The sequence below is a fragment of the Ictalurus furcatus genome, chromosome 20 (genome assembly GCF_023375685.1).
Source record: "Ictalurus furcatus strain D&B chromosome 20, Billie_1.0, whole genome shotgun sequence".
Lineage (NCBI taxonomy): Eukaryota > Metazoa > Chordata > Actinopteri > Siluriformes > Ictaluridae > Ictalurus > Ictalurus furcatus.
The window spans coordinates 14709708-14737192 of NC_071274.1; the positions used below are offsets into that span (position 1 = coordinate 14709708).

A 27485-nucleotide genomic window follows, 5' to 3' on the forward strand; every position below is an offset into this window, starting at 1 on the left:
ACATCAGACAACATATGGCCTTCCCGGGTCACTTAACTAACAGGTGACACACTTACCAGGGGTGAAATTTGGCACGACACTACTAAAGGCCAACTGTAAGTAATGAATGCCCAGCCACAAATAGCATGGAGAGTAATTCAGTCCTGTTATGGCCGCATCACACTGTGAAAAGTACATACAACATGCCACAAGTGGGGTTTTCCATCCACCTGTTTTTATGTGAATGCTGAAAGCAATCTTCAGTGGTAACAAAAATACCGATATTGCCAGATATTGAAAGTGACATATAGTTGGCAGGGGAAAATGTGATGGTAATGAGTTAATACAATTGGTAAGGAGAATAGGTGCTGGCTACGAGAGATATATTACAAGACTTAATGATGACATAATGACTATTTGTATGCGCAGTCTCTTCAATAAAGTTTTTGGCTTTTGGCAAGCTGTTCAGAGTATTCACATGACAGTACCTGTTGGAAACACACAATAATTGACACAAAGGGACTTAGGGCAAAAGGCAGGAAACACCCAGGACAGGGTGCCAACCCATCAACAGGTACAATCACACACACATTCACACACTACAGACAATTTGGAAATGCCAATCAGCCTACAACACATGTCTTTGCATGGGGGTGAATAAACCCCTTGAGGCACGGGGAGAACATGCAAACTCTGCACACACAGAGTGGAGGGTGGGAATTTAAGCACCAACCCTGGAGGTGTGAGGTGAACATGCCTAGCATGTTACAATTCCAGTGTTCCAGTTTTGGTATTAAAATAATATTAAAATACAACTAATACTTAAGGGTAGTGTTCATAGCGCTAGATGACACCAATATAATCCTTTCATGACAACTGACATAAACCTCCATAAAGAACTATAAAAGCTATTTCCGTATAATTACTTATAATTGTTTGAAGTAAGCAAAATTATCTGCCAATAGAATAAAACAATTTCAAGCTTAAAATGAGTAAAAATACATAGAAATAGGCTTAATAATATTCTGTATCTAAAAGCAATCAAATAAAGAGAAAGTTTTGTTGAATTTGCCTACATTCAAGATACCATTTTTTATGTCAAGTTGACATAGCACCAAGTCAAGTGATGACATTTTGGTTGACACAATTGTGTTATGAGACTTTCTAGACTTAAATTACATTACCACAGCAGATGCCAATTGGGATAAGCCTTTATAAATGTCTGGGTAGGTTTTCATCAGTTGAAAACTGTTTATGTAGGTGTCATGTAGCTAGAACTCTAAAATAAAGTTATATATTTTAATATAATTTTGATACCATAGCTGGAGTACTGGTAATGTCTTGCCACCCAGTTATATCATCAATAACTGCATTATCCTGGTCAGGGTTACAGTGCATCCAGAACCTATCCCAGAAACACTGTGCATGCCAGTCCATCACAGTGCACATACTCACTGATTCACACCTGAGGGGCAATTTAGAGTCACTAATCAACCTAATGATATTCTTAGGGAGGTGGGAGGAAACTAAAGTATGCGAACATGCACAGAAACGCTACACAGACTCAAGCTCAGGATCGAATCAGGGACCCTGAAGGTGTGAGGTGGTAGTGCTGTAACTCCATGATGTCTAAGCTGTACTTATTTAATTAACTCTTTATCACAGAAACATTTAAAAAACACTATTTTATAACATTTAAATAATGTTCTAATAATAAACATGAATTGAACAGTACTATCCACAAATTGTTGGCAACAATGAAAGAAGTAAGGGTCTCCCACATCCTAAATCCCAATTTAGCACCTTGGAAAGTTTTGTTTCTACAATCATATCTGAAACATGTATTTCCACACAAAAATTGTGGTTAAATCCATTACCACCATTATGCAACTGTCTTCTCACAATGGATGGCCATTGACACAATCAACATTGTTGTTTTATTACTTCAAAAACTGGCCCTCAAACACACTGTAAAATGAATGTGTTTGCATTTGTCATTCCTAGGCTATATCAAAAAGCATGCAGTTGCCTCAATAACTCCTTTCACATACACAGGCCAAGTTGGGAATATTTTGGCAAAATTAAAGTTCAGGTCTGGTATAAATTGGATAAGATATAATATTACGCCACAAATAGGTAAACAGTAAGATGTCCCTTGACGCATGTTATAGTTAACCCTGAAAATTCTTTGTGTACAATGAAGCTGTGATAAGGATTTTATATAAAATCTCACAAAAAAGGTGAGGACTAACTTGTTGAGTTCAATACACTTGACTGAGCATTATAACTTCAAGGGAGTGTGGGAAAACTTCAGCTAATATGCTTTAATTGCTCACAGGCTGGGTGCGGAAACAAGTGTCTGGCACATATGCGCAACAGTATGCCTTCTCCATAACAAAGACATAAAATAATGAGGAGCAGATTTGACAAAGCTTTATAAAAGTAACAAAAGTACGTACCAGAAGCAACAGTATGTGCTGATTGATATTTTTGACACTTTCTCATAAATTTCTATTGGATTGAAGATATATATTTGCCTAGACATGTAGCCAGTTTTGTAGACATGTAATTTAGGTATATAAAAAATAGTGACGCATCATACACATAATAAATGTTTGAGAATGAGGATATTTTTTTCTACAGAATCATGCTTATTTTACTGTATGCATATCCCCAGTTTAAGTTGTTTGCCCAATATGACAACAAATACCACTAACAGCAACAATTTCTCTGAGGATAAGTGCTGAGATGACAGAGATTCAACCCATTACCCTAATGACTCATAGTCAAGGTCAACAACCACTGGTCTGATTCCACCCATATTTAAGATAATACCTCATGCCTCATGGACTCTTGGTTAGAAACAGAAGTCATGGAAATTGAAGGAGCTGATTAGTCTAGGACATACTTGAAGCAGTGGTGAAAGACATGGGAGCTCATTTGAATTCAGCTGAACATCATTATCTTTGGCTCTTGTGCTGACTTCCAGTATTACATTATTATCACAACCTTCCCCACATTCTCTTCTTCCATTTTCTCACTGACACTCACCAGCCAGGACAAAATGCTTTAAGAGCAACAGTTAATCTAAATCTAGAGCTGAATGTCAGTTACACAGGATCAGACTACTATTAAAATGCTGACTGGTCAGCACAGAAGACCCTTAGCATGAATCTTAAATGAAGAAACTGAGAGAGTAAGATAACTAGGAGACAAGGTGTGAGATTCTCTATGTGCACGGCAAGTTGCCAAGTCATTAAATCCCTGTGTATATGTTTGTGTGTCCTGGAATGTCAAAACTATGAACCACAAAATCTGTGGCATTACCAGTCATGTCTGGCCTCCTATCATTAAATACTCTGTCTAATGGTAGCTATTCAACGCTAAAAATGATCCCAGCTCTAACACAGATACCAACCGGACACCAGGATGTTAATGCTAATAGATTTCACAGTGTGTTAGGTTGAGGTTCTATGGAATAGCTGAGAGCAGTAACTGAGAATGAATATGTGAAAAGAGCAGGATGACTCACACTTACAAGATCAGACAAGCATCTAATTCACAGCATGAGCGTCAGACTGGATTAAGAACAGTGTTATAATCTTCACCCAATAATATCACATTTCAGAGCACCCTTTGACAACACATCATTCATTTACTCACCATATAAACTATCCTTGTCTCGCTTACATTTTTCTTTTCTAGAACTGTGCTACTCTGTCAGTACAATACTACAGTTTTTTTTATTATTATTTCATTTCTCTCTGTTCATCAGTAACAGCTGGTTGGCTAGACAGGTAAATTCAAAATGGTTTCACACCCACATCTAAATTTTCAGCTAGTGAAACCACTTCTGGGGTTGGGGTTTCTTCCGGGTACTCCCGTTTCCTCCCATCGTCCAAATACATGCACGGTAGGCTGATTGATATTTTCAAATTGTCTGTAGTGTACTACAGACTGTTGGAACCCTATACAGGGTGCCCCCTGCCTTGTGCCCCGAGTCCCCTGGCATAGGACCCAGGCTCCCCGCGACCCCGTGTAGGATAAGCGGTAAAGAAAATGGGCGGATGGATAAAACTCCTTTCACACTAAACAAATGTTAAGATTTCAAAGTTAGTATGCAACAACATACCCGGATGCTGAACCTCCCACCTTATCATTTTGGCCTAGTCAGTATCAGTCAAAGAATACAAACAAATACAAAATCTTCTCAGCTTGACTCTCCCAAACTTAATCTTTCTCTTTCTCATTTAATTCAGTCCTCCTTTTTTTCTTGCTTGTCAATAATCTTATGATTTTTTTTTTTTTTACTTCTGGCAAAAGCTTTACATCTTTATATTCTTGGGCTTTGAGCTGATTATCAGCTAAAAAGACATCATGACCTTTAGGAATAAGGTATGAGTTGAATTTTCTGATCTGAGACTCATACAAGTATAACAGAGAGAGCAACGAGGCATTAAAATGAATAGTTATATCATTTACAGTAATCTGATATGTCCAAAAAGGTACTACAGGTTTTCAGAATCATAAAAAAAAGATATGAGAAAAATCAGACTACTTTTTCTCATAAGATTGTTTAAAGGTAATTTTGGGTATTGATGGATATGATTTTAAAGTTTTAAAAATACTTGAGATGTGACTCCAGAACATGGCAGTGCAGAGGTGGACTGTATGAATTTGTAGGTCATGCAGTGTGAAGGGAACATTGTTGACAGATCAGCACTTATAAAGCAGTTGATCCGAGTATAGAAGGCATCTTCAGAGCAGGCCTACATTCTGGAACTGGGCCTAAGATGCTTGATCACACAGAGACTCCCTGCTCACTGCCAGTTCCTGTCTTTCTGATCTTCCCAGAGGGAGTGCTCCAGAAAACCAATCCAGCCCATCCATCCTGGCCTACTCTCTCTTTGTCTCACTCTGGTTTATTTATTTCATCTCCAAACTATTGTTTGGTGATTTTACAAGTCACCATACCTCAGTTTGTGTATATATCTCTCTCCTCTCAGCTTCTCTTCCAGTTGGAGTCCAATATGTAGCTGCAAATGGATATTTAGATGTATCTGTGTTACTGGATGGCTCTGTGTAAAATAATAATGCATCACATCTGTTCCTTAGATAGATAGATGAGCAAGGAGAATGAAAGGACGTTGGAGGACAAAGGAAACAAGGCGATAAATAGTAAGTCAAGAAACTGAACAAATAAACACTGCTTTTAATGAAGGACACATGATTGGCTATTTCCAAAGTTTAATTTTCAGTATGTCAAGTTGATGGCAAAACTCAGTGAACAGATTTTGTACATGTCCATGCCATAAAGGTAATTACGTATGAAGCAAACCTCATAAACAACAATATCATAAAGACTGCATATTATTTTGAATGAACAATGGTAATGTGTGTAGATTTCATTTGACTATACTGAAAAAAGAGTAAGCTAAAGAAAGAGCAATACCCCTGTCCCGAACAACAACCTTAATCACAGTAACCTTTCATACAAATTGAGTCATGTGAAGTTACAAAATTTGTATCTGCATAACTAGCTACCAAGTCAAGGGGTGGCTGGTATAAATAAATCCCTCTTGTTTTAATGATAAAAACACATCAATATAAAGTTTAATTTCTGGAATCCACAGCAGATTATTAGCTGTTAAGGCAGATTATTTTTGGATTTTTGTGGAACCAATGCCACAGCACCACCAATCATCATAAAAAATTCACAGAATGGGCTTGTGAGCAGTGAAACAGAAAAGCATTCACCCTATAGTCTGAAGATTGTGAGTTTCAATCCTGATGGTGATGCAGTCATCCATGACCAGAATCCAAGAAAGCAAATTTGGCTGTGCTTTCTGGGTGGGAGGGGTGGTAAAGTCTTTCTCACCCCCCTGTCAGTCACAGACACACTAGCCAATCATAGCCATCTGTGAGCACATGAATGTGGAAGGGGCAAATAGCACTGTTATCCGAGTGTTACACTGCCCTGTGATGCAGCATTAGCAGCAGTGTGAATAGATATTTTTGTCTACCGTCACATGCTCAGAGGAAGCACGTGTTAGTCTTCACCCTCCCTGTGTTGGTAGCTGTTGTAACCTTTTGTAAGACCTAACTGGTGGTTGACAATTGGCCAAGACTAAATTAGGGAGAAAATGAGGGGAAAATAAAATAATGAGGGGAAAATAAATACATAGAATCTTATGAATAACTGAGGCCGGGGCTGATTTCTTTCTTGCCCAGAATGTGTGAATTTATTCAGGCTACACCTGTTTCCAAACTCACACTCACGCCACAGTATATTAGAGACTGTTTGAACACAATGTCTTTGCGAAGTATATGCTCAGTTGCTTAATGTCTCTGTCTATACCAAGCCTTGATATCATGTTTGTTTATCCTTGTTTTGACTTTCTTCTCATTACTGACCTTGTCTTTCTGCTTAGCCTTGTTTGGACTGCTTGCCTGATCACTTGACCTCTGCCTGTCTATGTTTTTGCCACATCCTTTGGACTTGTTGTTCCAGTTCGTGACAGAATAATTTGCTGTAACATGGAAGCAGCAGGTACTCCGGAATGGCAACAAGCCGTCTGCCCATGGATGGCTCATAGGAGAGCACCATCAACAGCTTGCTTATCTGACCGAGTACTTCACTTGTCTTTCCCAGAAACCACCGGTCACCATGCTGACTCACACCCCATTTCCTCTGATACCAGCACTGGAGAAGTATGCAGGTGATCCAGCGTGATACAAGGGTTTTCTCCTGCAATGCTCCTTGTTCTTTGCCAGCTATGCAGGCATGCAGGAAGCCAGCAAGATAACCTACTTCATGGAACTCTTAACCGGCGAGGCTCTCACCTGGGCAACAGCGGTGTGGGAGTGAGGCGGCAAGCCCACCTCTTCGTACAAACAGTTTACGGGTTTATTCTGACGTGTCTTCGATCTCACTTCTGATGGCACGGAAACGGGAGAGGAGCTCCTGACCATATCTCAGGGTTCACGACGTGTAGCAGAATATGCTCTTGAGTTCCGGACCATTTCCGCAAGGAGTGAGTGGAACGAACCAGCACTGAAAACTGTTTTGCAACGGACTAATCCGGAAGTGGTAATTAAGCTAGCCTGCCATGACTCTCGATTCACCCTCGACTCACTCATCGACCTGGCCATTCATCTTGATCGCTTGCTTCAAAGCCGCCATCCAGCCCATAGCGAGGGAGCTCTCACAGCACCATATATCACCGCAGAGACCATGCAGCAGGGGCATTTGCGGCTCAATGAAGAGGAGAGAGAGACACCATTGAAAGTTTCTCTGCTTTTACAGTTGACAAGACCCCCATCTCATCCGGCAGAGCCCTATCGAGTCTCGTCGGGACACTGGGGAGAGCGAGGGCTCCAAAACCCACTTCCAAAGGGTGAGTCCATCCCAGTTAGTCTATCCTCAAGCCTTTGTTTTACCAGTCATAGTACAATGCTCATGGATAACATCTGTTCTCACAGCATTAATCAATTCTGGAATGGCAGGAAACTTCATCGACCATGATACAGTGAACCAGCTCAACATCCCTGTCCGACCCTTACTCCAACCATGCAGAATCCAAGCAATCGATGGATTGGAGTGCCAATCGGAGGAGGATGAATCTCACACCATGGAGGATGGTGCACCTGCTATCCGTAGCTGAGCATAAAGCCATGGAAGAATACATTCAGGAGGCACTTCAACAAGGACACATCAGACACTCCACATCACCTGCCTCAGCTGGTGGTGGACTCAGACCATGCATAGATTACCGAGGTCTCAACCAGGTTTCAGTCAAGCAGCAGTATGTCTCGTCTTCAACCAGCCCAAAAGGACCCATGTCAACCCCTCTTCATCTCCCTCCAATGGCTTCCTGTAGCTGCCCGTATCAAGGCCTTGATGCTCACATACAAGACCTTCTCTGGAACAGCACCACCCTACCTCACCACTCTCCTGAAGGCTTACGTTCGCTCACACAATCTGCGAACGATTAATGACCGACACTTTGTAGTGCCTACTCAGCGTGGCTCAAGGTCCCTTTCCAGAAACTTCACACTAACTGTCCCTCAGTGGTGGAATGAACTTCCAACCTCGATCTGGACAGCAAAATCTGTCACTATCTTCAAAAAACAGCTAAAGACCCACCTCTTCCGGGAAAACCTAACTAAGCCCTAAAACGCCAACCCCACATTTTCCTATTTAAAGAACAAAAAAAAAAAAGAAAACAAAACTACTCTGCCACTTACACCACTACTCTGTGCACTTTGCTTTTCTAGAACTCAATTAAAAGATCTTGTATGGTAGCTCTACTTGTATTGTTCTCCGCTTGATATATCGCTTTGCTTATATTTCCTCATTTGTAAGTTGCTTTGGATGAAAGAGTCTGCTAAATGAATAAATGTAAATGTAAATGTAAAGTACCAAGATCCCTTATCATTGGTTCCTGCAGCCCGGGAACAGCTCAGAACAGCTAAAGTATTCACTAAGCTCAATCTTCGCAGTGCATATAATCCGATCTGCATCTGAGAGGGGGATGAGTACTTAGTCATGCCATATGAGCTCTCTAGCACCCTCTCAGTGTTCCAGTGCCTAATCAGCGATGTCCTGTGGGACATGCTGGTGAGGAGTGTCATCATGTGTATTGACAACATACTGGTCTATTGTAGTTCTCTTGCGGAACACATCCGCCTTGTATGCCAGGTGTTAAAAAGGCTTCTCTAGCATCAACTTTACATCAAAGCCGAGAAGTGTGAATTTCACCAACACACCATATCGTTTCTGGGCTACATCATTAGCTCTGGGGGAGTTGCCATGGACCAAGACAAGGTGAAAGCTGTGCTGGATTGCCCATTCCTCACACAGAGTTGCAACAATTCCTATGGTGCAGAGGATTCAGCACCATAGCACACCCTTTGATGTCCATGCTGAAGGGAAAACCTAAGTATCTGCCATGGAACCCAGGTGCCGAAATAGCATTCGAACAACTCAAATGGGAATGCACCACAGCTCCTCTTCTCAAGCACTCAGATCCCACCAAACCCTTCATTGTGTAAGTAGATGCTTCAGTGACTGGAGTTGGCACTGTGTTGTCTCAGAGATCCAGGGACAAATCCAAGCTTCACCCTGTTGCCTTCTTCTCCAAGAAGTTGTCCTCAGCAGTAAGGAACTATGATGTCAGGAAACAGAGAACTCTTGGCAGTAAAATTAGCCCTGGAGGAATGGTGACACTGGTTAGAGGGGGCTACGCACCCATTCATCATCTTTACCAACCATAAGAACCTTGAGTATCTCTGCACTGCTAAACATTTGACACCTCGTCAAGCCCGCTGGTCCCTGTTTTTCTCACGCTTCCAGTTCATGTTGTCCTATCGACCAGGATCTAAGAATACTAAAACAGATGCACTCTCCCGGGTGCATGGCCCAGAGGTTCAGGAAAACTCGGACGAGTTCATTATCCTACCAGCATGTATCCTCAACTCCATTGAGTGGGAGTTGGATCAGACCCTGGCATGAATCCCCAGCTCTCAGATCCCAGCTGCATGTCCTGCTGGTAAACAGTATGTACCCGAACAGCACCTACTGGAACTCATTACTTGGGCACACACAGTGGTCGCCACAGGCCACCCAGGTACACAGCACACATACCATCTAATACGTGAAAAGTACTGGTGGCCCAACATGCTGAGGTGAGTGCATCAAGTGGTGTTGTCGTGTTCTACCTGTGCCCAGTCCAAGGCTCCTTGAACAGTGCCAGCAGGAAAACTTGTTCCTCTGCCCATTTCAGAGCTTCCATGTTCACACATCTCCTCTGGGGATTTCCTCACCGACCTGCCAAAGTCTCAGGGTAACACAACCATCTTGGTGGTTGTTGGTAGGTTCTGGAAGTCATTCTGCTAAATTCCACTAGCATCCCTTCCATCAGTCTTTACCACAGTGGAATTACTGTTCTAACACGTGTTCCGATACATTGGAATCACAGAGGAGATTGTCAGTGATCGAGGACCACAGTTCACATCACGAGCATGGTCAAGCTTCATGAGCAAGATGAACACCACTGTCAATCTAACCTCAGGATACCATCCGCAAGCCAACTGCCAGGTGTAACGTGCCAACCAAGAGAGCAGGTGGTTCCTCCTGTTCCTGTTTTTTCATACACCCTGTGCAGCTAACCCAGAGGACTGGTCCAGATTACATGTATTTGATGAGAAGTTACACAGAGCCATATTGAGTTCAGGACCACTGCCTTAAAAAAAACCTGACAATTTGTTTCAATATAAAATGTATAAATATGATGTTCTCTTTTAAATTGCCCTGAATAGCCATTTCTATACTTGGCTCTCATTTTCCTTGGTTTTTTTTTTTTTACACTTTATTTTCACTCAGTCTGTAATTTTTCATTTAGTCTTTTTTTTTAAATCTTGAATTACTAACATTTTTCACCTGTTGTCTTTTGCTCTTCTCTTTCTCTTTACTATTGCTGTGTCTCCACACCCATATAAAAAGTTCACTGTTATAGTTGGTGGAGCTGTCTGATCTTTCTGATATGAGGCATTAAGAATTGTTCCCAGGCCATCGACTATATAACCTTTTCACCCAAAAGTACACATACTCACACCCACCACTACATTCCTCTTTCTTTGCCTGTGGCTATAATTCATGTGGAGCATCCTGTTGTTACAAAGGCAATCTAGTCATCCTAGAAAACACATAAACCCACACAAACAATCTGCTTTCTGGACAGGGTTGCACGGGTCTATTTGCTCATATTAGAAAATACTTGTCTTTCTCTATAAAATTGTGTTTGTATGGATGTGTCTGTATAATACTTGAGAGGACCAAGGGCATTTGTGTGTTGTTTAGGTCAAACTCATAGACTACAGGGGAAGATGCAGATCATGGGAAAGTACTGACTGTTCTCTGCTGGTACCCAGTACAGACAGACAGACAGACATAAAAAGTAATAAAAAAGAGTTGGATTTCAACAAGAACTAATAGTAATAGAATATTACTGGTAACCAATTATAGATGGTGACTGTCCTCACACATTGCAGATGAGTGTAAGATCTGTGTGCTGTGACTAGTGTGACTAGATAATGTGCAGACAAGTTTTGGACCTAGTGACAGGGGATTGACAGATTTAATTGATTTAAATTTCTTCTAAAACATTATTAGTTATGTAATTAATGTTATCTGAAAAAAAACAAACAAACAAAAAAAAACCCTAACAGATTATTATTATTTTAGGAAAGTTATAGTTAATTTGCATATTGTGTAAAACGAAAATATATCTTTTCTTTAATACAAATTGCAGCTTTTAGACCAAGTACAATCCACATTAGTACTTAAAAGCTTATTTAGCGTTTTCATTCTGGTTATTATTTAGTTTTCAGTAATTTCAAATAAACATTTGTGTTATATTTATATGGTGAAACCAACAAGGCTCATTTTGACCCCAATATAAAATAATTTAAATAAACCCACAGTCATTCGAATGTCAACATTTTTGACATTTTATTTGTCTTTCAATACAAAAGTAGATAGAGATCTTGGTCTCAGTATGACCCCCTGTCAAAATAAAGTTTGAATAAATGTAATTTAAATTTAGATTTTTCAATTTTAGATGAAAATATGTCAAATGAATGGTGTTTACATTGAACTATGAACACCACACGCTACAGGCATTGATAGCACACAATTTCGCTCATGCTATGCTCAGGGCATACTGGCATATGACAAGAGGAGCAAACATTTGCTACCTTCCTGTCTATGTTTCGGGAGCAAAGGTTACACCTTTTTTGGGCAGATTTTCCAGCCGATTGTTGGACGTCCACAGTAGCAGGTGAAGTTTTACTCTCTACCATGATGGTCATTGCTGCTCAGATTGGGGCTTGGAGCATGGCAGTATCAGCTCTCCTCTTCATGTGTGGTATGACCAGGGCATGCCCCAGCTGTCTCAGGTAGATCCGGCGATGTTGGCCACGTTCTGAAAACTTCCAGTCTGGGAAGTTCCCCATCCAGATGATGAAGGCATCTGTGTCTGCTGCATCTGTGTCTGTCTCCTTCAAAATGACTGACAGAGTTCCCCTACCCCCCTGATAGTTTGTGATACTTTAAATTATGACCTATGGGAAAGATGAACTCAATAAATAGTTCCATTTATTAAAAGTGCATAGGCAGAATTTAGTGGTTTTGACTGGGGTCAATACATTGGTATTTTTTAAAAAGCACTAATTGAAACAGAAACTGAAAACAATGATATGAAGTCAATAGGAACAAATTGATTGACAAAGTCAGGAAAAATTGGAATAATAGAAAAAAGCAGCTGGGAGATATGACAAAAAGTACACCCCAAGGGTCTGCGGGTACCCCAGTCGGTAGGATGAGGGATAAATTATTATCATTATTATTATTATTATTATTATTATTATTATTATCTAAATTACAACCTGTCTCTTCAGTGCTTTAGAATGTAACTGATACAGCCTTATATACAAAGATCTTGAACTGAATTGAAAAAAGAGAGGGGGGCTTATGATCAGAGAAAGTGTTGAAAACAGTTACAAATTGATTTTAAAGGATGAATAATGCCAGGACCTTTCTCTAGGTCACCATGCTGTAGAGCTGTAGCTGCTTCACAGCTGCAAATTGATAAGAATCTGTACACATTTTGGATGCATAACGTTAGTGTGAAGGGTGAGGCTAGTGGTCACATCATTTATTACAAATTCATAGTTCTAAAATTCAACAAACATGTTCCTATAATGCTGAAATTCAACTGCTGGCATGAGATTAGGTTGGCTGGTGCAGAGGTGTGTTGGGGCTGCTGGGGTGAAGAAAACCTCACTGTGGACTACGGAGTTGAATCACTGCCTAAACAAGGAACAAAGGCCCTCCTGTGAGTGGGGTGTGGGAAACATTGGAAGAGAGAATCACTACGCCCAGCTTGGGAATGTGCCCTCCAAATGCATACACTGAACAGGGGATATTATACACATACTCTCATATCAGTGTTCAACACCATACACTTAGCATCATTCACACAGTATTCATATGCTATTAGTCAGTTCATCAATCAAATGAACCAGAGGTGAAATTTCAGTGGCGGATTCAATCATCCCTGTGTGCTGTGGGATGTATGATATAGCACTACCCTAATATGAGAGAGAGTTTTTCACATGCTCATATGTTGTTCAATAGCTGGACACTCCAAAACACACACACACACACACACACACACACACACAAAGCTGCACATGCAATTTCAAAGAACATAAAATAGAAATACACACCTGACAGTCATAAATCTGCATGTGTACTGTGGGTGTTATCTGTTTTAACACGAGAATATGACAATGATTTGCATACAAGGGTTCTTAGTGGTTATGATATACTACCTTAATGTCCACAATGCCCCTTTTTCATCATATCTTCCTTAAGGCATTTAATTATGGCTCATGTAAATATGATGCTTTTGTCAGGGGGATAAGTTATTTATAGCATGATGCTCTTGAACTCCTGTAATCAGGGATGTTGGGACTGGTAGGAAATTTGTAAGCATGTGTCTTTTTCCCAGCTATGCTACATCAAACATAATCACACACCAAATTCAGGCATGAAAGTAGTCTGGAAAGAGAGTGTTAGAGTGAAAACAAAGCAAATGGGAGGGAGAGAATGAAAGAACCCAATTTACTATGAGATGATAAAAGGATTCAGGACTGATGGGAGTTTTCTTTTGCTGCTGAACAGCTATGGCATTTATTTGTTGTTTAATTTGGTTGGAAACAAGTGAATGATATATGATAATCCTTAAGAGCACAGTTAAGTCATGTTCACATTGGGCACATATAAAATCCACCTGGCAAAAAAGGTTTACTTGAATGTAAGTGAATGTAGAATATGAAATAGGGATTCACTTCTGGTAGCAGTTAATTTGACATCTGCCTGCTCTGATTTTGCTAGATGAACTTTAACCCGGTAAGGCCACTAATCTTGGAGCGAACAGAAAGCCAAGAGTGTGCAGCTGGGGCCACGCCATTGTGAAAGACTCGACTCGAAGGAACTGCTTATTAGTACAGGGCATTTCAAGATGCACAGTTTTATACAACAGCAGTATGTAAATACAGTACACACATTTTTAGCAATTGGTTAGCAGAAGCTAACAAGCTATCAAAAAAAGAACTTGCTAATACTTTTCTATTAAATATGATAACTTAGCACTTAGCAGTATAGAAAGATTTGCCAACATAACATAACAAACAGCTAGTTAGTTTTCCTCCAGAAACACATCACATAAGCAATGTCTATGATAGCCTAATTTTGTGTCACATCAGTCAGTACATGACAACACGTCAGTAAATCATAAGCACTGCTGCTTTATCAGGCAGTCCCAGTCAGAGCTACCCAGTTTATGCTAGCTAAAAGATATGAACAGGTTTGCTTTTTCATCTAGGCCTCGGTAACTGTTACAGGCACACAGATGTGCACAATAAAGTTTATTGTATTTTCTTACTGTGCAATCAGGAGTTGTGAATGCTTGGGCTGCATTAAAAACTTCATACTACCATACTAAATAGTATTGTACTTTAGCACTGGTGTTATTACTATTTAGGCATATTACTGAGTGTGTATTGTGTGGTTTGGAGCACAGCCTGTCCTATCTCATTCTAATTGTGTGCAGTTGCAGCCGTGAGGTAATGCACACAGTGGAGACAGAGTTCAGTACCACCATTTTATTAAGTCTTTTATTCTAAGTAGCTTACAATACCACCTTTGCTTTTTACTAGATTCAAAATCTTACATCATGTAGCTTTAAGCATATTAGTTGTGCTTGAATGAACCCAGAAACGTTTTCAGAATCTCAGGACCTTCCCACTGGAACCAGGGCCATTTGTTTTACTTTCTGGTCTGTAGCTGTTTTTACAAAAGTAAAATGTGTTGAGGCAGTGTGTTTTGTACATGCTTCTAGTGGTATACCACTCATGGCAAGTGGTAAAAAAAATGCTATAAACATGAACATTCTCTTTTTGCTTGCACGCCTATTTTAAATAGCTACATTATTAACATCCTAGTCACACAACAAAGCAAAAGCAACACAGTCTTAACCTCCTTTAGGCAGCAGTGGCTCAGTGGTTAAGGTATTGGGCAAAAGACTGCACAAATGGCTTAGAGTTCAAACCCCAGCCTCACCAAGCTGCTACTGTTGGGCTTTTGAGTGAGGGCCTTAACCCTCAAATGCTCAGTTGTATCCTGTCTCAATTGTACATCAGTAAATGAATGTTTGTGTCACTTCAGTAACTGTTTATAATAGCAGTGGTCCTTGCAGTGGGAACACAGAATAGACATGTCTAGTTATCATTCTAGATAGTTCAGGATCCTTTTAGTTCCTCAACAGAAATTAACTTAAAGTCCCTGGTCTACTAATTATTTTTATCTGTGCCATAAAATGTAGAACAATCTATGGAAAATGACACAACATACAGCTCATCATATACAGTAACTCTTGTTTGTATTGAACGATCAGACAAGTTTGCTAGTATTACTGGATTAGGGCCAAAATGGCTTCTTTATATGAGGTGCATGCAGTGGTAACTATCGCAGCCCTGAAGAAAAGCAAAATTTGCAAGAGAGACAGAAATATCCTGATACTACCACAGAGCATCCAGAGTTAAACCCACAGTGGAGTAATAGAGCATCATTTTGCTCTTTGCATCTTAGTTATAGCACTAATTTAAAGAGATATACAATTTCACCAATATTTATGTAAAGTATGTCCATGGTACCACATATAAAGATTTTTTTATCCAAAACTATTACATTTTGAAAAGAGTGCAGTATAAAATCTTGAGTCTTTGGTTGAATCCTGAACTCTATGTGAAGTTTTGCATGTCAATGTGGGCTCCTTCCAGGTTCTCAAAACATGTAGGTGGATTGCTAACTATACATTTTCTCTAGGTGTGAAGGAGCATGTAAATATATGCACAGTATCTCACAAAAGTGAGTACACCCCTCACATTTTTGTAAATATTTGATTATATCTTTTCATGTGACAACACTGAAGAAATGACACTTTGCTGCAATGTAAAGTAGTGAGTGTACAGCTTGTGTAACAGTGTAAATTTGCTGTCCCCTCAAAATAACTCAACACACAGCCATTAATGTCTAAACCACTGGCAACAAAAGTGAGTACACCCCTAAGTGAAAATGTCCAAATTGGGCCCAAAGTGTCAATATTTTGTGTGGCCACCATTATTTTCTAGCACTGCCTTAACCTTCTTGGGCATGGAGTTCACCAGAACTTCACAGGTTGCCACTGGAGTCCTCTTCCACTCCTCCATGATGACATCATGGAGCTGGTGGATGTTAGAGACCTTGTGCTCCTCCACCTTCCATTTGAGGATGCCCCACAGATGGTCAATAGGGTTTAGGTCTAGAGACATGCTTGGCCAGTCCATCACCTTCACCCTCAGCTTCTTTAGCAAGGCAGTGGTCGTCTTGGAGGTCTGTTTGGGGTCTGGAATACTGCATACTGATCATGCTCTGCTTCAGTATGTCACAGTACATGTTGGCATTCATGGTTCCCTTATTGAATAGACGTACGAGTGCTGCCAGCATTGCTGCAGAGGGTGAAGGGGTGGGGGGTCAGCCTGTCAGTGCTCAGACCATACGCCGCACACTGCATCAAATTGGTCTGCATGGCTGTCGTCCCAGAAGGAAGCCTCTTCTAAAGATGATGCACAAGAATGCCTGCAAACAGTTTGCTGAAGACAAGCAGACTAACGACATGGATTACTGGAACCAAGATAAACTTATTTGGTTCAGATGGTGTCAAGCGTGTTTGGCTGAAACCAGGTGAGGAGTACAAAGACAAGTGTCTTGCCTACAGTCAAGCATGGTGGTGGGAGTGTCATGGTCTGGGGCTGCATGAGTGCTGCCGGCACTGGGGAGCTACAGTTCATTGAGGGAACCATGAATGCCAACATGTACTGTGACATACTGAAGCAGAGCATGATCCCCTCCCTTCGGCGACTGGGACGCAGGGCAGTATTCCAGCATGATAACAACCCCAAACACACCTCCAAGACGACCACTGCCTTGCTAAAGAAGCTAAGGGTGAAGGTGATTGACTAAACCCTATTGAGCATCTGTGGGGCATCCTCAAACGGAAGGTGGAGGAGCACTAGGTCTCTAACATCCACCAGCTCTGTGATGTCTTCATGGAGGAGTGGAAGAGGACTCCAGTGGCAACCTGTGAAGCTCTGGTGAACTCCATGCCCAAGAGGGTTAAGGCAGTGCTGGAAAATAATGGTGGCCACACAAAATATTGAGACTTGGGGCCCAATTTGGACATTTTCACTTAGGGGTGTACTCACTTTTGTTGCCAGCGGTTTAGACATTAATGGCTGTGTCTTGAGTTATTTTGAGGGGACAGCAAATTTACACTGTTACACAAGCTGTACACTCACTACTTCACATTGTAGCAAAGTGTCATTTCTTCAGTGTTGTCACATGAAAAGATATAATCAAATATTTACAAAAATGTGAGGGATGGACTCAGTTTTGTGAGATACTGTATGTATGTAATGCATGGCTGTAACTAGATGATACAACATTGAGGTCCGGACTTCTGTAGTTTCGGAACTTTTTTTTTTTTTACCTCTCATATAGCATCTCCATCTGCTATTCAATTTGGAAATAGTGACACCCTGATAATATAAAAACAGAGCTGTGGTGTTGTTTCTCCTGTGAAAAAAAGCTTTTATCACAGGAGAGACAAGACCACAGCTCTTTTTATGACACTCTTCATTTGTAAAACATCCAACTGTACACTATAAATCCATATTTGGATAAAATCTATTCACACATACCAAATGTACTCCTGTACCAACATAATAGATCAGGCTGGTTCTTCAAATCTAGCCCTCAAGGTCCACTGTCCTGCAAATTTCAGATTCGTATCTGACCCCCCACCAAAGTTATTCAACCCAACAGTTAGGGAAATTTTTTAAAAATTGACATTCTTGCCCCCTTAAAAAATATAAAAAATAAGTGAAGGCTCAAACTTGAAATGTTCTGCATGCACACTATAATTACCTGGGTACCCCCTAAAAAATTAAGACTGAGACTTTTTAAAAAATTTTTAAATACCATTTTAAATTGACCCTAAAATTGGGACTATGCGCAATTTTAAGCATTACATTTGGACTTAAGTTCTAAGTCCAAGGAACTGTGCAAATGCATATATTTACATGTGCATTGTAATGTGCTCTAGAGATCAGTTTTTATTCCAAAGAGCTAGGACCATTCAGAGCTAAGATATTGAGGTTTCCATAAAAAAGATGTACAACCAAAATTTGTTGTGTGCCATGACACAAAGAAGGCAGTCATAATTAAACTAAAAAAAAAAGAAAAGAAAGAAAAAAGGGTGCCATTACAAAAAAAAACACCATGAAGGAAAATTTAAAACCTTCGAGCAGCATGCATTGGACCACTTGAGTGGGACTGATCCAGTGGCACAATGTAGTCTATTATGCAGAATAAATTGCATTCTAAGACATCCCAATCAGCAATGATTATTGGTTCTCATATCTCCTGAGAGCAGCTGAGGAGGACATGTCTGCCAATTATATTTAGTTCTGATGAGATACAATTATGTATCTGTAATGTAAATATAATATACATCTCAGTTCTATTAGTTACAATAACTAGATAAATTAGATTTTATACCTCAGTAGTATTATGGCCCTGGTTACAGCCCTGTATATAAAGTATGTGTGACACCGTTTGATGGACGCACATTCAGAATGTATCCCACAGACTCTGAATCCAGATCCATCGCATCCTTAACTAGGACAAAGCCTGTTGGTTATGTCTTTCCAAAATATTATTCACCGTCTTTTTGGTCCAGACTAAATTTAGATTATGGATTTCCTGACACGTTTCCTGGATGTTTTCTGTCCCTATGACAGTGATGCTTGTAAAAGCCCAATCTGCATTGACATCGTCTGGCTGCCAGCATCCATGTGACACCCACACTTGTGTATATGTTTGTGTTGTTTTAGTGTCACACAGGATGCCACACATTTATATCTGCTTACACCAATCCATTTGCTTACCATTCACACATCTGGTATTACAGAGACAGAGAAAGAGAATAGAGAATAGAGAGTAGAGAAACATTTGTCTTTCTGCATCTCCCAAAATTTGCCCCACCCATTGTCCAATATCTCTGTTATTCTACATTAGGGTCCCCTTTTTAATCTATGCTTTTGTTTGGCTTTGCATTCAACTCTAACTCACTCACTACCCACACAGGCAGAAAGACAGCCAGACACACACACAAACAGGCATGCACTACTGTTAACACAGACGCATTCTTGTACAAGTTCACACCCTTTAAACACCTAAATAAATACATGAATCTGAAAAGTAGCATGCATCTTTGGCACAGTTTAGTGAATCTCTGGGCGTGTGCTCTAGAATAGGTGCATGTGTACATAAATAACCCACAGCAGACTGCAGCAAAACCTCCTTCCTCTTGACAACAGGCCAATTGCAGGGCGTTACATGGTCCAGACACAGTGTAGATTTACACACACAATTACACAGAGATCATAATATAGTCAGCATTCGTGCAGATAGATAGCTGGGAGATTTATGTGTAGTTTCCATTGGGGATGAAGAAACAGGGGCTATCACTGGCTTTCTTTCTCCTTCTCACTCACAAGGCTAACTAGAGTTTGCAAATTTCTCTTGCTCCATAGCTATCATAATTTGGATAACAAAAATAGTATTATAGCATGGGTTTATTGATAAAATACCCATCTGTTATCAATCTGGCTACATCCCTTTCTATGGTTCTATGGTTTCTATGGTGCTGAGAAGACATGCACCACTCTGAATGACCACTATTACAGTGAAGTTGCAGATGCACAGGAATGTGTTTGAAATATTACAAACATTTGCCCAGAAAAAAGATTATTCCCCAACAATAATCATTTCTGTCAACAACAGAATTGACATTAACTTAACTTAAAAATTATTACAGTTTTATAGCTATTGTATGCAATTAACACTTTTAATTTTTGATTTTTATTTCTTAGTATCTCCACTTCTGAAATCAGAACTAGGCCCTCGATGTAGCCCACACATGATAAACCAGAGTTTTAGTTCAGTTCAATTGACCTTATTTGCATTATACAGTATTTTAAGTATTACAGTATTTTAAGCATTATGCTAAAGCCATTCCTCAGGATTAATTATTTTGTTCCATTTCTTTTTTCCATTTCTCTTTATCCTAGAGATAAAGCATATACAATAAATATACAAGCAAAACTCATTAATTAATTAATTAATTAATTATTATTTGCAATAATGCATTTACATTTGTAGAAATGTGTTATCCTTCCCTACTTGAATAATTGTACAATATAAATCTAACAAAAAAAAAAAGACACACACATTATCTTAAATTATCTTAAATGATAGCATAAAAATCCTCTTGGCTGTGGAAAATAGATAAGAATAATCACAAGCCAATGTTTGAAACTGTACAATAGGTTAGGAGGTTATGGTGAGGGGTTGGGTTGAGGTGCATAGCGTTTCTTATAACTTAATCCTTATGAAATCAAATGGAATTATTCTCACATTAGATTCCTGTCTCCCTAATCTGTCTCCAAAGTCTCTGTGTGCACGAAAAATTATAAACATGGGCTAGTGGAATGCTTGCATGACATCATTTGTACATGTTCAGCATTAACAAATAAGAATGGTGTCTCTCTCTCTGTCTCTCTCTCTGTCTCTCTCTCTCTCTCTCTCTCTCAGTCTGTTTAGTGGTGACATTGATGCCTCCTCTGTTGTTAGCTAAGATTGTGGGTGCTGCCATGGAAATAGGCTCAAAATGGGACTCTTTTGGCTTGGAAAAGAATAAGTGGGAAATAAATGGCATAACAAGCAGCTAAAAAAAGACAAAGATAGGGACGGTGAAAATGTTTCCATGATCACTGAGTTATTTTTAAGAAGTGAAGCCAGACGTTTAGGAAGCAGACAAGTATTTGCCGGGTGACCTAACAGCATAGGGTCAAGAATGATGGAGGCTCACATCCAGCTCTGAGACTCCAATTGAAAGCATTAAAACACAGCTTTGAAAATACTTTGAAAATAAAGGTGCTCTAATACCTATGTAGCGAACTATTGTTGAATAGAACACAATTTGTAACTCAGCCAAAGTAAATCTTGTCTGTATATTGCCTGTTGGGAATTGACTAATTACATGTAGCCTAATATCACTTTTAGGACACATATTCCATCACTAAAGTTTACAGTAGGTGTGCATTAGATGACTATAATTAAAACAATGATCATAAATATTCAAAATGTGGATTTCTTAAAATATTCAAATGACATGAATTCTTGCTTCATGGAAATACATTATTTTATGGCAGGTAAATATGATAATTTTATGTCACAAAAGCAATGTGGTCATATGAGGAAAAAAAAGTTACTTAATATTGTAAGTTACTGAAATTTACAAGTGAGATACATAAAGAATTATCTCATAATCTTATTGCAGCACCCTGAATTATAAGCATGTATATATATATCACACACATACATACATACATACATATATGCATACATGGTATGATGTAATGCCAACTAAGCTATTTGTCATTTAATTTTAACTGTTACAAAAAAGTATATTTAGTTTATATGTATTTTAGACGCATAGTTCATAGTTGCTTAGATTAAAACCAGGCATCAAAACCTAAACTAAACATCTCCAGCAATGAAACCTACAGAAATCATTATAAAGCAATTAGCAGTGAGACTCCAGGCAAGAGAGATCATTCTCTCATAATACATATTGCATTCCTTCATTCTATCTGTAATCCACTGAGTGAAACAGTCAAGTGCATACTTCCAAGAGTAGCCAAGATAAACTTCCTCACACACATACACAGCCACACACACAGCGCCACACACACAAACACACACACACACACACACGTGCGCGCGTGCACACACACACACGCACACACGCATACATGAAAACAAACTGATACTTACCATTATTTAAACAAAGAGTATAGTTTTTTGTTCAAATTATTCGTTAAGGCATGAACCTGAGCTTAAACTTCATACAAATAATATATTTATTCAGCAATTAAAAGAAACTAAGCTATTGGATATCATCCTTGATTATAAATTGTCCTGGTCAAAACACATTGACAATACTGTTAAGATAATGGGCAACGTGTTAGCGGTAGTAAGACGATGCAGACAATATTTTACACCTGATATACTGAAACTTGTATTAAGTACTCTTTTTTTCTCACAGCTAAATTATTGCCAGATAATTTGGAGTAATGCTGCTAAAAAGATTTAAGTAAACTTCAGTGGGTACAGAGTAAGGCAGCAAGTCTCACTCTCCAGTGTCCATATGGCACAAATATCAATAGCATGCATTTCCATCTTAACCGGTTGAAAGTGGAAGACAAGATGATTGCTGTAGTGTTACTAACAATATGGAAAATTTTACAATATAAAGTTCCATTGTATCAGTATAGTCTATTAAAGTGTAATCTAGAGTCATATGCATATGCCACCAGACAGGCAACAGAAGGCAGGTTTTCACTCTACAAATCAAAAACTAATATCCTTAAACATGCAGTACTATATAGGGTAATGAAAACATGGAATTCACTACCATTGTTATTGACTAAAATAACACCGAAATCAAATTTTAAAAGGCATATAAGGGCACATCTTGGATCATAATATTTATAGGATGTTCTGCAAACAGAGATGATATGAAAGCATAACAATGGGTCAGATTATGATTTTATCTATTTTACACATTTATGCATAAGTATAATATTAAGAATATGTTGATATGAAATAGAATGTTATGTTTAATGTATGTTTCTGAATGCATGTTAACTGTTTTTATTATGTATTTTTTAATGTGAGTTCTTAAATGTATGTGGACCCCAGGAAGACTAGCAGTGCTCTAGGGCACAGCTAATGTGGATCCTAACAAATAAACAAATAAACACATGTTGAATATGCATATACAGGGGGGAAAAAATCATGAAAACGTTATTTTCATACTCTTCTTTTTTTATCTAATTTTTTTTCTGTACTTAATCATCCCATTTTAAAAGTTTCCTTCATGGGATCAATAAAGTGTGTGTGTATATATATATATGCACACATATCTCAAATCTTTCCATCTCTAATCTTTTTTCCTTTATTCTGACCTATATATCACTCTCTTAATTTTATTTTTTAAAGTTTCGATAGATAAAATAAAATGTAAATCAACAAATTGTTATGACAGTTGCTTCTATGCAAACAATAGATGTTTTTGACTGAGAGCAGAGTAGAATTCAGTAGGTGAGACTCACCTATCTACTACATAGTTTCCGCTCCAGCAAGTGGGTTCATCACGTACAACCTCTCCTTCACACAGCATCTCCGGCACTGCCGCAAAAAATCCCTTGTAGCGTGGAATATACTTCATGAGCTCTCTAAAAGAAACGCATATCATTAAACAAAAGTGAGGTTTCACAGAACTGTGATTATAAAATTTATTTAAAAAGAGACTGAAATAAAAAAAAAACTTTAACAAGGTGAAGTTTACATTTGACCATTTGAAATTTTGGAAAATAAGGGGCCCCTAGACTCAGATTTATGTATTTTTTATAGAAATCCATATTTAAATCATAATCAAAGTTCTTGTATTTCCCAGGCTGATGTCTTTGTACTCTAGAAATGAAAAATGAAAAATGTATAGGCTGATGTAAGCTAAAATTCAAAACTGCATCTACATTAACAAATCTATTATTATCAGAATTGGAAATTATAGCTAAACAATATACTTGTAAAATTGGATTAAAAAAACATACATCTTAGACTAGAATAAACACATGCACACACACGTATACACACATTCATCTATCTTTGTGAGGACCTTCCATCGACATAATGCTAGAAGAATATTAGAAGTAAAACTACAACTGAAAGAAAAACATATGAACTTCATATGAAAATATCCAGTAGAAGGATTTGTAAATCATTAGAGGGCTCTGAAAAATGAATGACTCACATGCTGAATAACAGATGAGTTGTGACATCATATTACAATCATGTGATTTCCAGAGGTGAGTGGGAAGTAACTGATTTACAGGCAGCTACATCTGTATCTGCTACAGGCAGACACAGGCAGCGCTAATGGAGAAATATATCTACTCATTTAAAGTAGATGCATGCAAAATATAATTCACCATATAATAAAGGAAGGGGGTAAATTAGATTTTAATTGTCAATGTGTATTGTCTGTGTGTGTTTGTGTGTGCTTACCGAGCAATCTGTTTTAGACTTCTATCTTTATTGTGTTTGGTGAGTTTCAGAGGGAGTGAGCTGATCAGCCCACCACACAAGTTTGTGGAGAAGTCCAGGGAAGATGAGGCAAGCAGGATGAGAGTAAGTTGTGAGGAAACAAAAAGTCACAGAACAGACAAAAGAGGAGGGAAAGGGATAAAAAAAAAAAATCATGATCCTGTGAGACAAGTCAGACATGCACATGCAAATTCAAACCTATTATGTGAAGTTGCACTAAAAAACAACCATGCTGTACACCGCTTTGGGAAACAGTACCATCAACTCGCGCTCTCTCTCTCTCTCTCTCTCTCTCTCTCTCTCTCTCTCCCTCTCTAAATGCATGTTTGTATAGTAGTGTTTGCTTTTTCCTTTTCATGCTGAGGTGATCGGTGCTATGTGACTATTGTGGTGTATTCACAAATAAGTCAGGTGACTATAAAAAAGGTTCCATTAAAGTAAGAACAATTTAGATTTTACTACATTTTGTTCCCCAGCCATATGGTTTATGGTTTGGTGATGCACAGAAATCTGTTGCTGAATGACCAGACCGCTACAGTTTTGTAAATTGAAAAAGACTAAACAAAGTTAATGTCATTTGTGTCAAGCTTTGTTGGCAGACCACTGTGTTAAAGCAGCACAACAAAGCAGCAAGAGGGGGAAAAAAAGTGTTGCTGTTTGCCATCCAGGCAAATGATTTATTTGTTCTTTTCTTTTTTTGATGAATGGTACATTCTAGGACACTTTATTTAGTAGTTATGTTTAAAGTATCTGGTTTGGTTTAATGATGAAAACATTTCACATCGTGTTAAAAGACAGAATTAACAGACAAGATATTTGTCATATCACAGCAAACCAGCAACTCCATTTCCCAGAATACACCAACAACTACAAAAATGGCCGAAGAGGACTACACTTCCCACACACACATACACATACATACACACACATACATACACCCCACCCCCGCCACCCCCCCCACCCACACACACACACTTGTTCACCTTCTCCGGAGTTCTAATCACACACACCTGTTTCCAATCTCACACGCATTCACTCCAAAGTTTAAAAGAGACTGTTCAAACAAATGTCAGGTTACACATGTACCCCTGTTCCCTGAGAAGGGAACGAGACGTTGCATTTAGCATAACAGTATGGGAAGCGCCTTGCACGTGTGACCGGTATCTGAAGCTTGTGTAAAATCATGCCTCTACTTATAGGCCTGCCATGAACAGGTGACGTGGCAATTAAGCACGTTGCATGATATATATATATATATATATGGCACCTGTGAACCACGCCGCCAGCCTCTATTATCTGAAGCGAAGACGCAATTCACAGGCCTGCCCTGGTATGACAGAGCTATGCAACGTCTCGTTCCCTTATCCCTTATCACGCCGTCATACCGAGGGTATGGCCTGTTCAAAAAGATCCAAGCCTGAGGGTCACTGCAACACACTCGAACACGGGGTGGAATGAATATCCAGGCTGTAATAATGAAAGAATGTGTGTGGCGTAGACCATCCTGCAGCAGCACACACATCCAGCAAGTATACCTCGTTGGACAAAGCCTTCGAGGAGGCAACCGCCCTAGTGGAATGAGCTCTTATGCCCAGAGGCGTGGCAAGACCACACACCTCGTAAGCCATAGAGATTGCTTCCACTATCCAATTAGAGATGCGCTACTTTGACACAGCATCACCTTTACTGTCGCCGCCAAAGCAGACTAGCAGCTGCTCCGACTTACGCCACTGGCCGGAGCAGTGGACGTAAGTACAGAGAGCCCTTACTGGACACAGCAGGTGCATCCTCTCTTGTTCCAGTGTTAGGAACGGAGGAGGGCAGAAAGCCTGCATCACCACAGGGTGGCCAGCCGATGTAGGCACTTTAGGAATGTAATCCGGCCTAGGATACAGGAAGGCCTTGGCTAATCCAGGGGCAAAGTCAAGGCAGGAAGGGGCAACAGAGAGAGCTTGTAGACCTCCCACTCGCTTGAGAGATGTCAGGACCAGTAGAAAAGCTACCTTTATAGTCAGAAGCTTCTCTGAGGCTGATGCTAAGGGCTCAAATGGAGCCCCTGACAGACCTTTCAAGACCACAGAAAGGTCCCAGGAAGGTATGGGCGGCCTACAGATGGGCCTCAGCCGTCTGACACCACGCATGAACCTCGACGTTAGAGGATGTTGCCCCACAGAGGCTCCACCAACCGGGGCGTGGCTGGCCGAAACAGCGGACACGTAACCCTGATTGTAGAAGGAGCCAACCCTGCTGAGAAACGTTCTTGTAAGAAATCCAGGACTGTAGCTATTGCGCAGTTCACTGGGTCTAGCTGACATCCCTCACACCACAAGACAATGTGGATGGTGCTCTAGTGTTTAACATGGTCTCTGCAACCTCAGTTATGAGACCAGAATCTATGAGCTGGTGCCCCTCAGGGGCCAGACCCACAGTTTCCATAGTTCCATAGGGTGATAAATCAGCCCTCCGGCTTGAGACAGTAGATCCCTGCAGATGGAAATCTCCCAAGGAGTACCGTCAAGCAAGGAAATTATCTCTGAGAACCATATTTGAGCTGGCCAATGAGGTGCTACTAGCAGCAGACATAGACGGTCTTGGCGAACTCTCGGTAGAACTTGTGGGAGCAAAGCGATTGGGGGAAGGGCATATAGACGTGACCTCGGCCACGTGTGCACCATGGCGTCCAGCCCCAATGGTGCAGGAGGAGTGAGGGCGAACCACAGCAGGCAGTGTGTTGTCTCCTCAGAGGCGAACATATCCACTTGCGCTTGTCCGAACCTCTGCCATATGGACTCCACCACTTGTGAATGGAGCCTCCAACCCCCGTGCCTCAGCCCCTGCCTCAACAGGATGTCGGCCCCTATATTCCGGCTGCCCGGTATGTACATTGCACTCACTGACAAGAACTTTCCCTCTGCCCAGAGAAGGATTAGTTGTGCATGCCTGAACAGGGGGCGTGAACGTAACCCTCCCTGGTGGTTGATATATAAGACCACCGCTGTGTTTTCTGACACAACTAGCACATGGTGACCTCTCAAATGAGGAAGAAAGAATTTCAGTGCTAGGAATACGGCCCGCATCTCTAGGCGATTTATATGCCACTCCAGAT

General features: G+C 40.0%; 1 protein-coding gene across 4 annotated transcripts in view; it reads right to left on the reverse strand.

The window, feature by feature from the left end:
* gpc5c (glypican 5c) overlaps positions 1 to 27485 on the reverse strand; it is a 142542-nt gene that overhangs the window by 33892 nt on the left and 81165 nt on the right. For 3 of the 4 annotated variants that reach the window (XM_053651949.1, XM_053651952.1, XM_053651951.1), the window contains exons 5-6: positions 24341 to 24400; positions 23386 to 23508 (exon numbers count right to left, since the gene is read on the reverse strand). In XM_053651949.1, the coding sequence (XP_053507924.1) occupies positions 23386 to 23508; positions 24341 to 24400 (183 nt within the window). The remainder of the gene's footprint in view (positions 1 to 23385; positions 23509 to 24340; positions 24401 to 27485) is intronic. The other variant, XM_053651950.1, reaches the window with a different exon arrangement.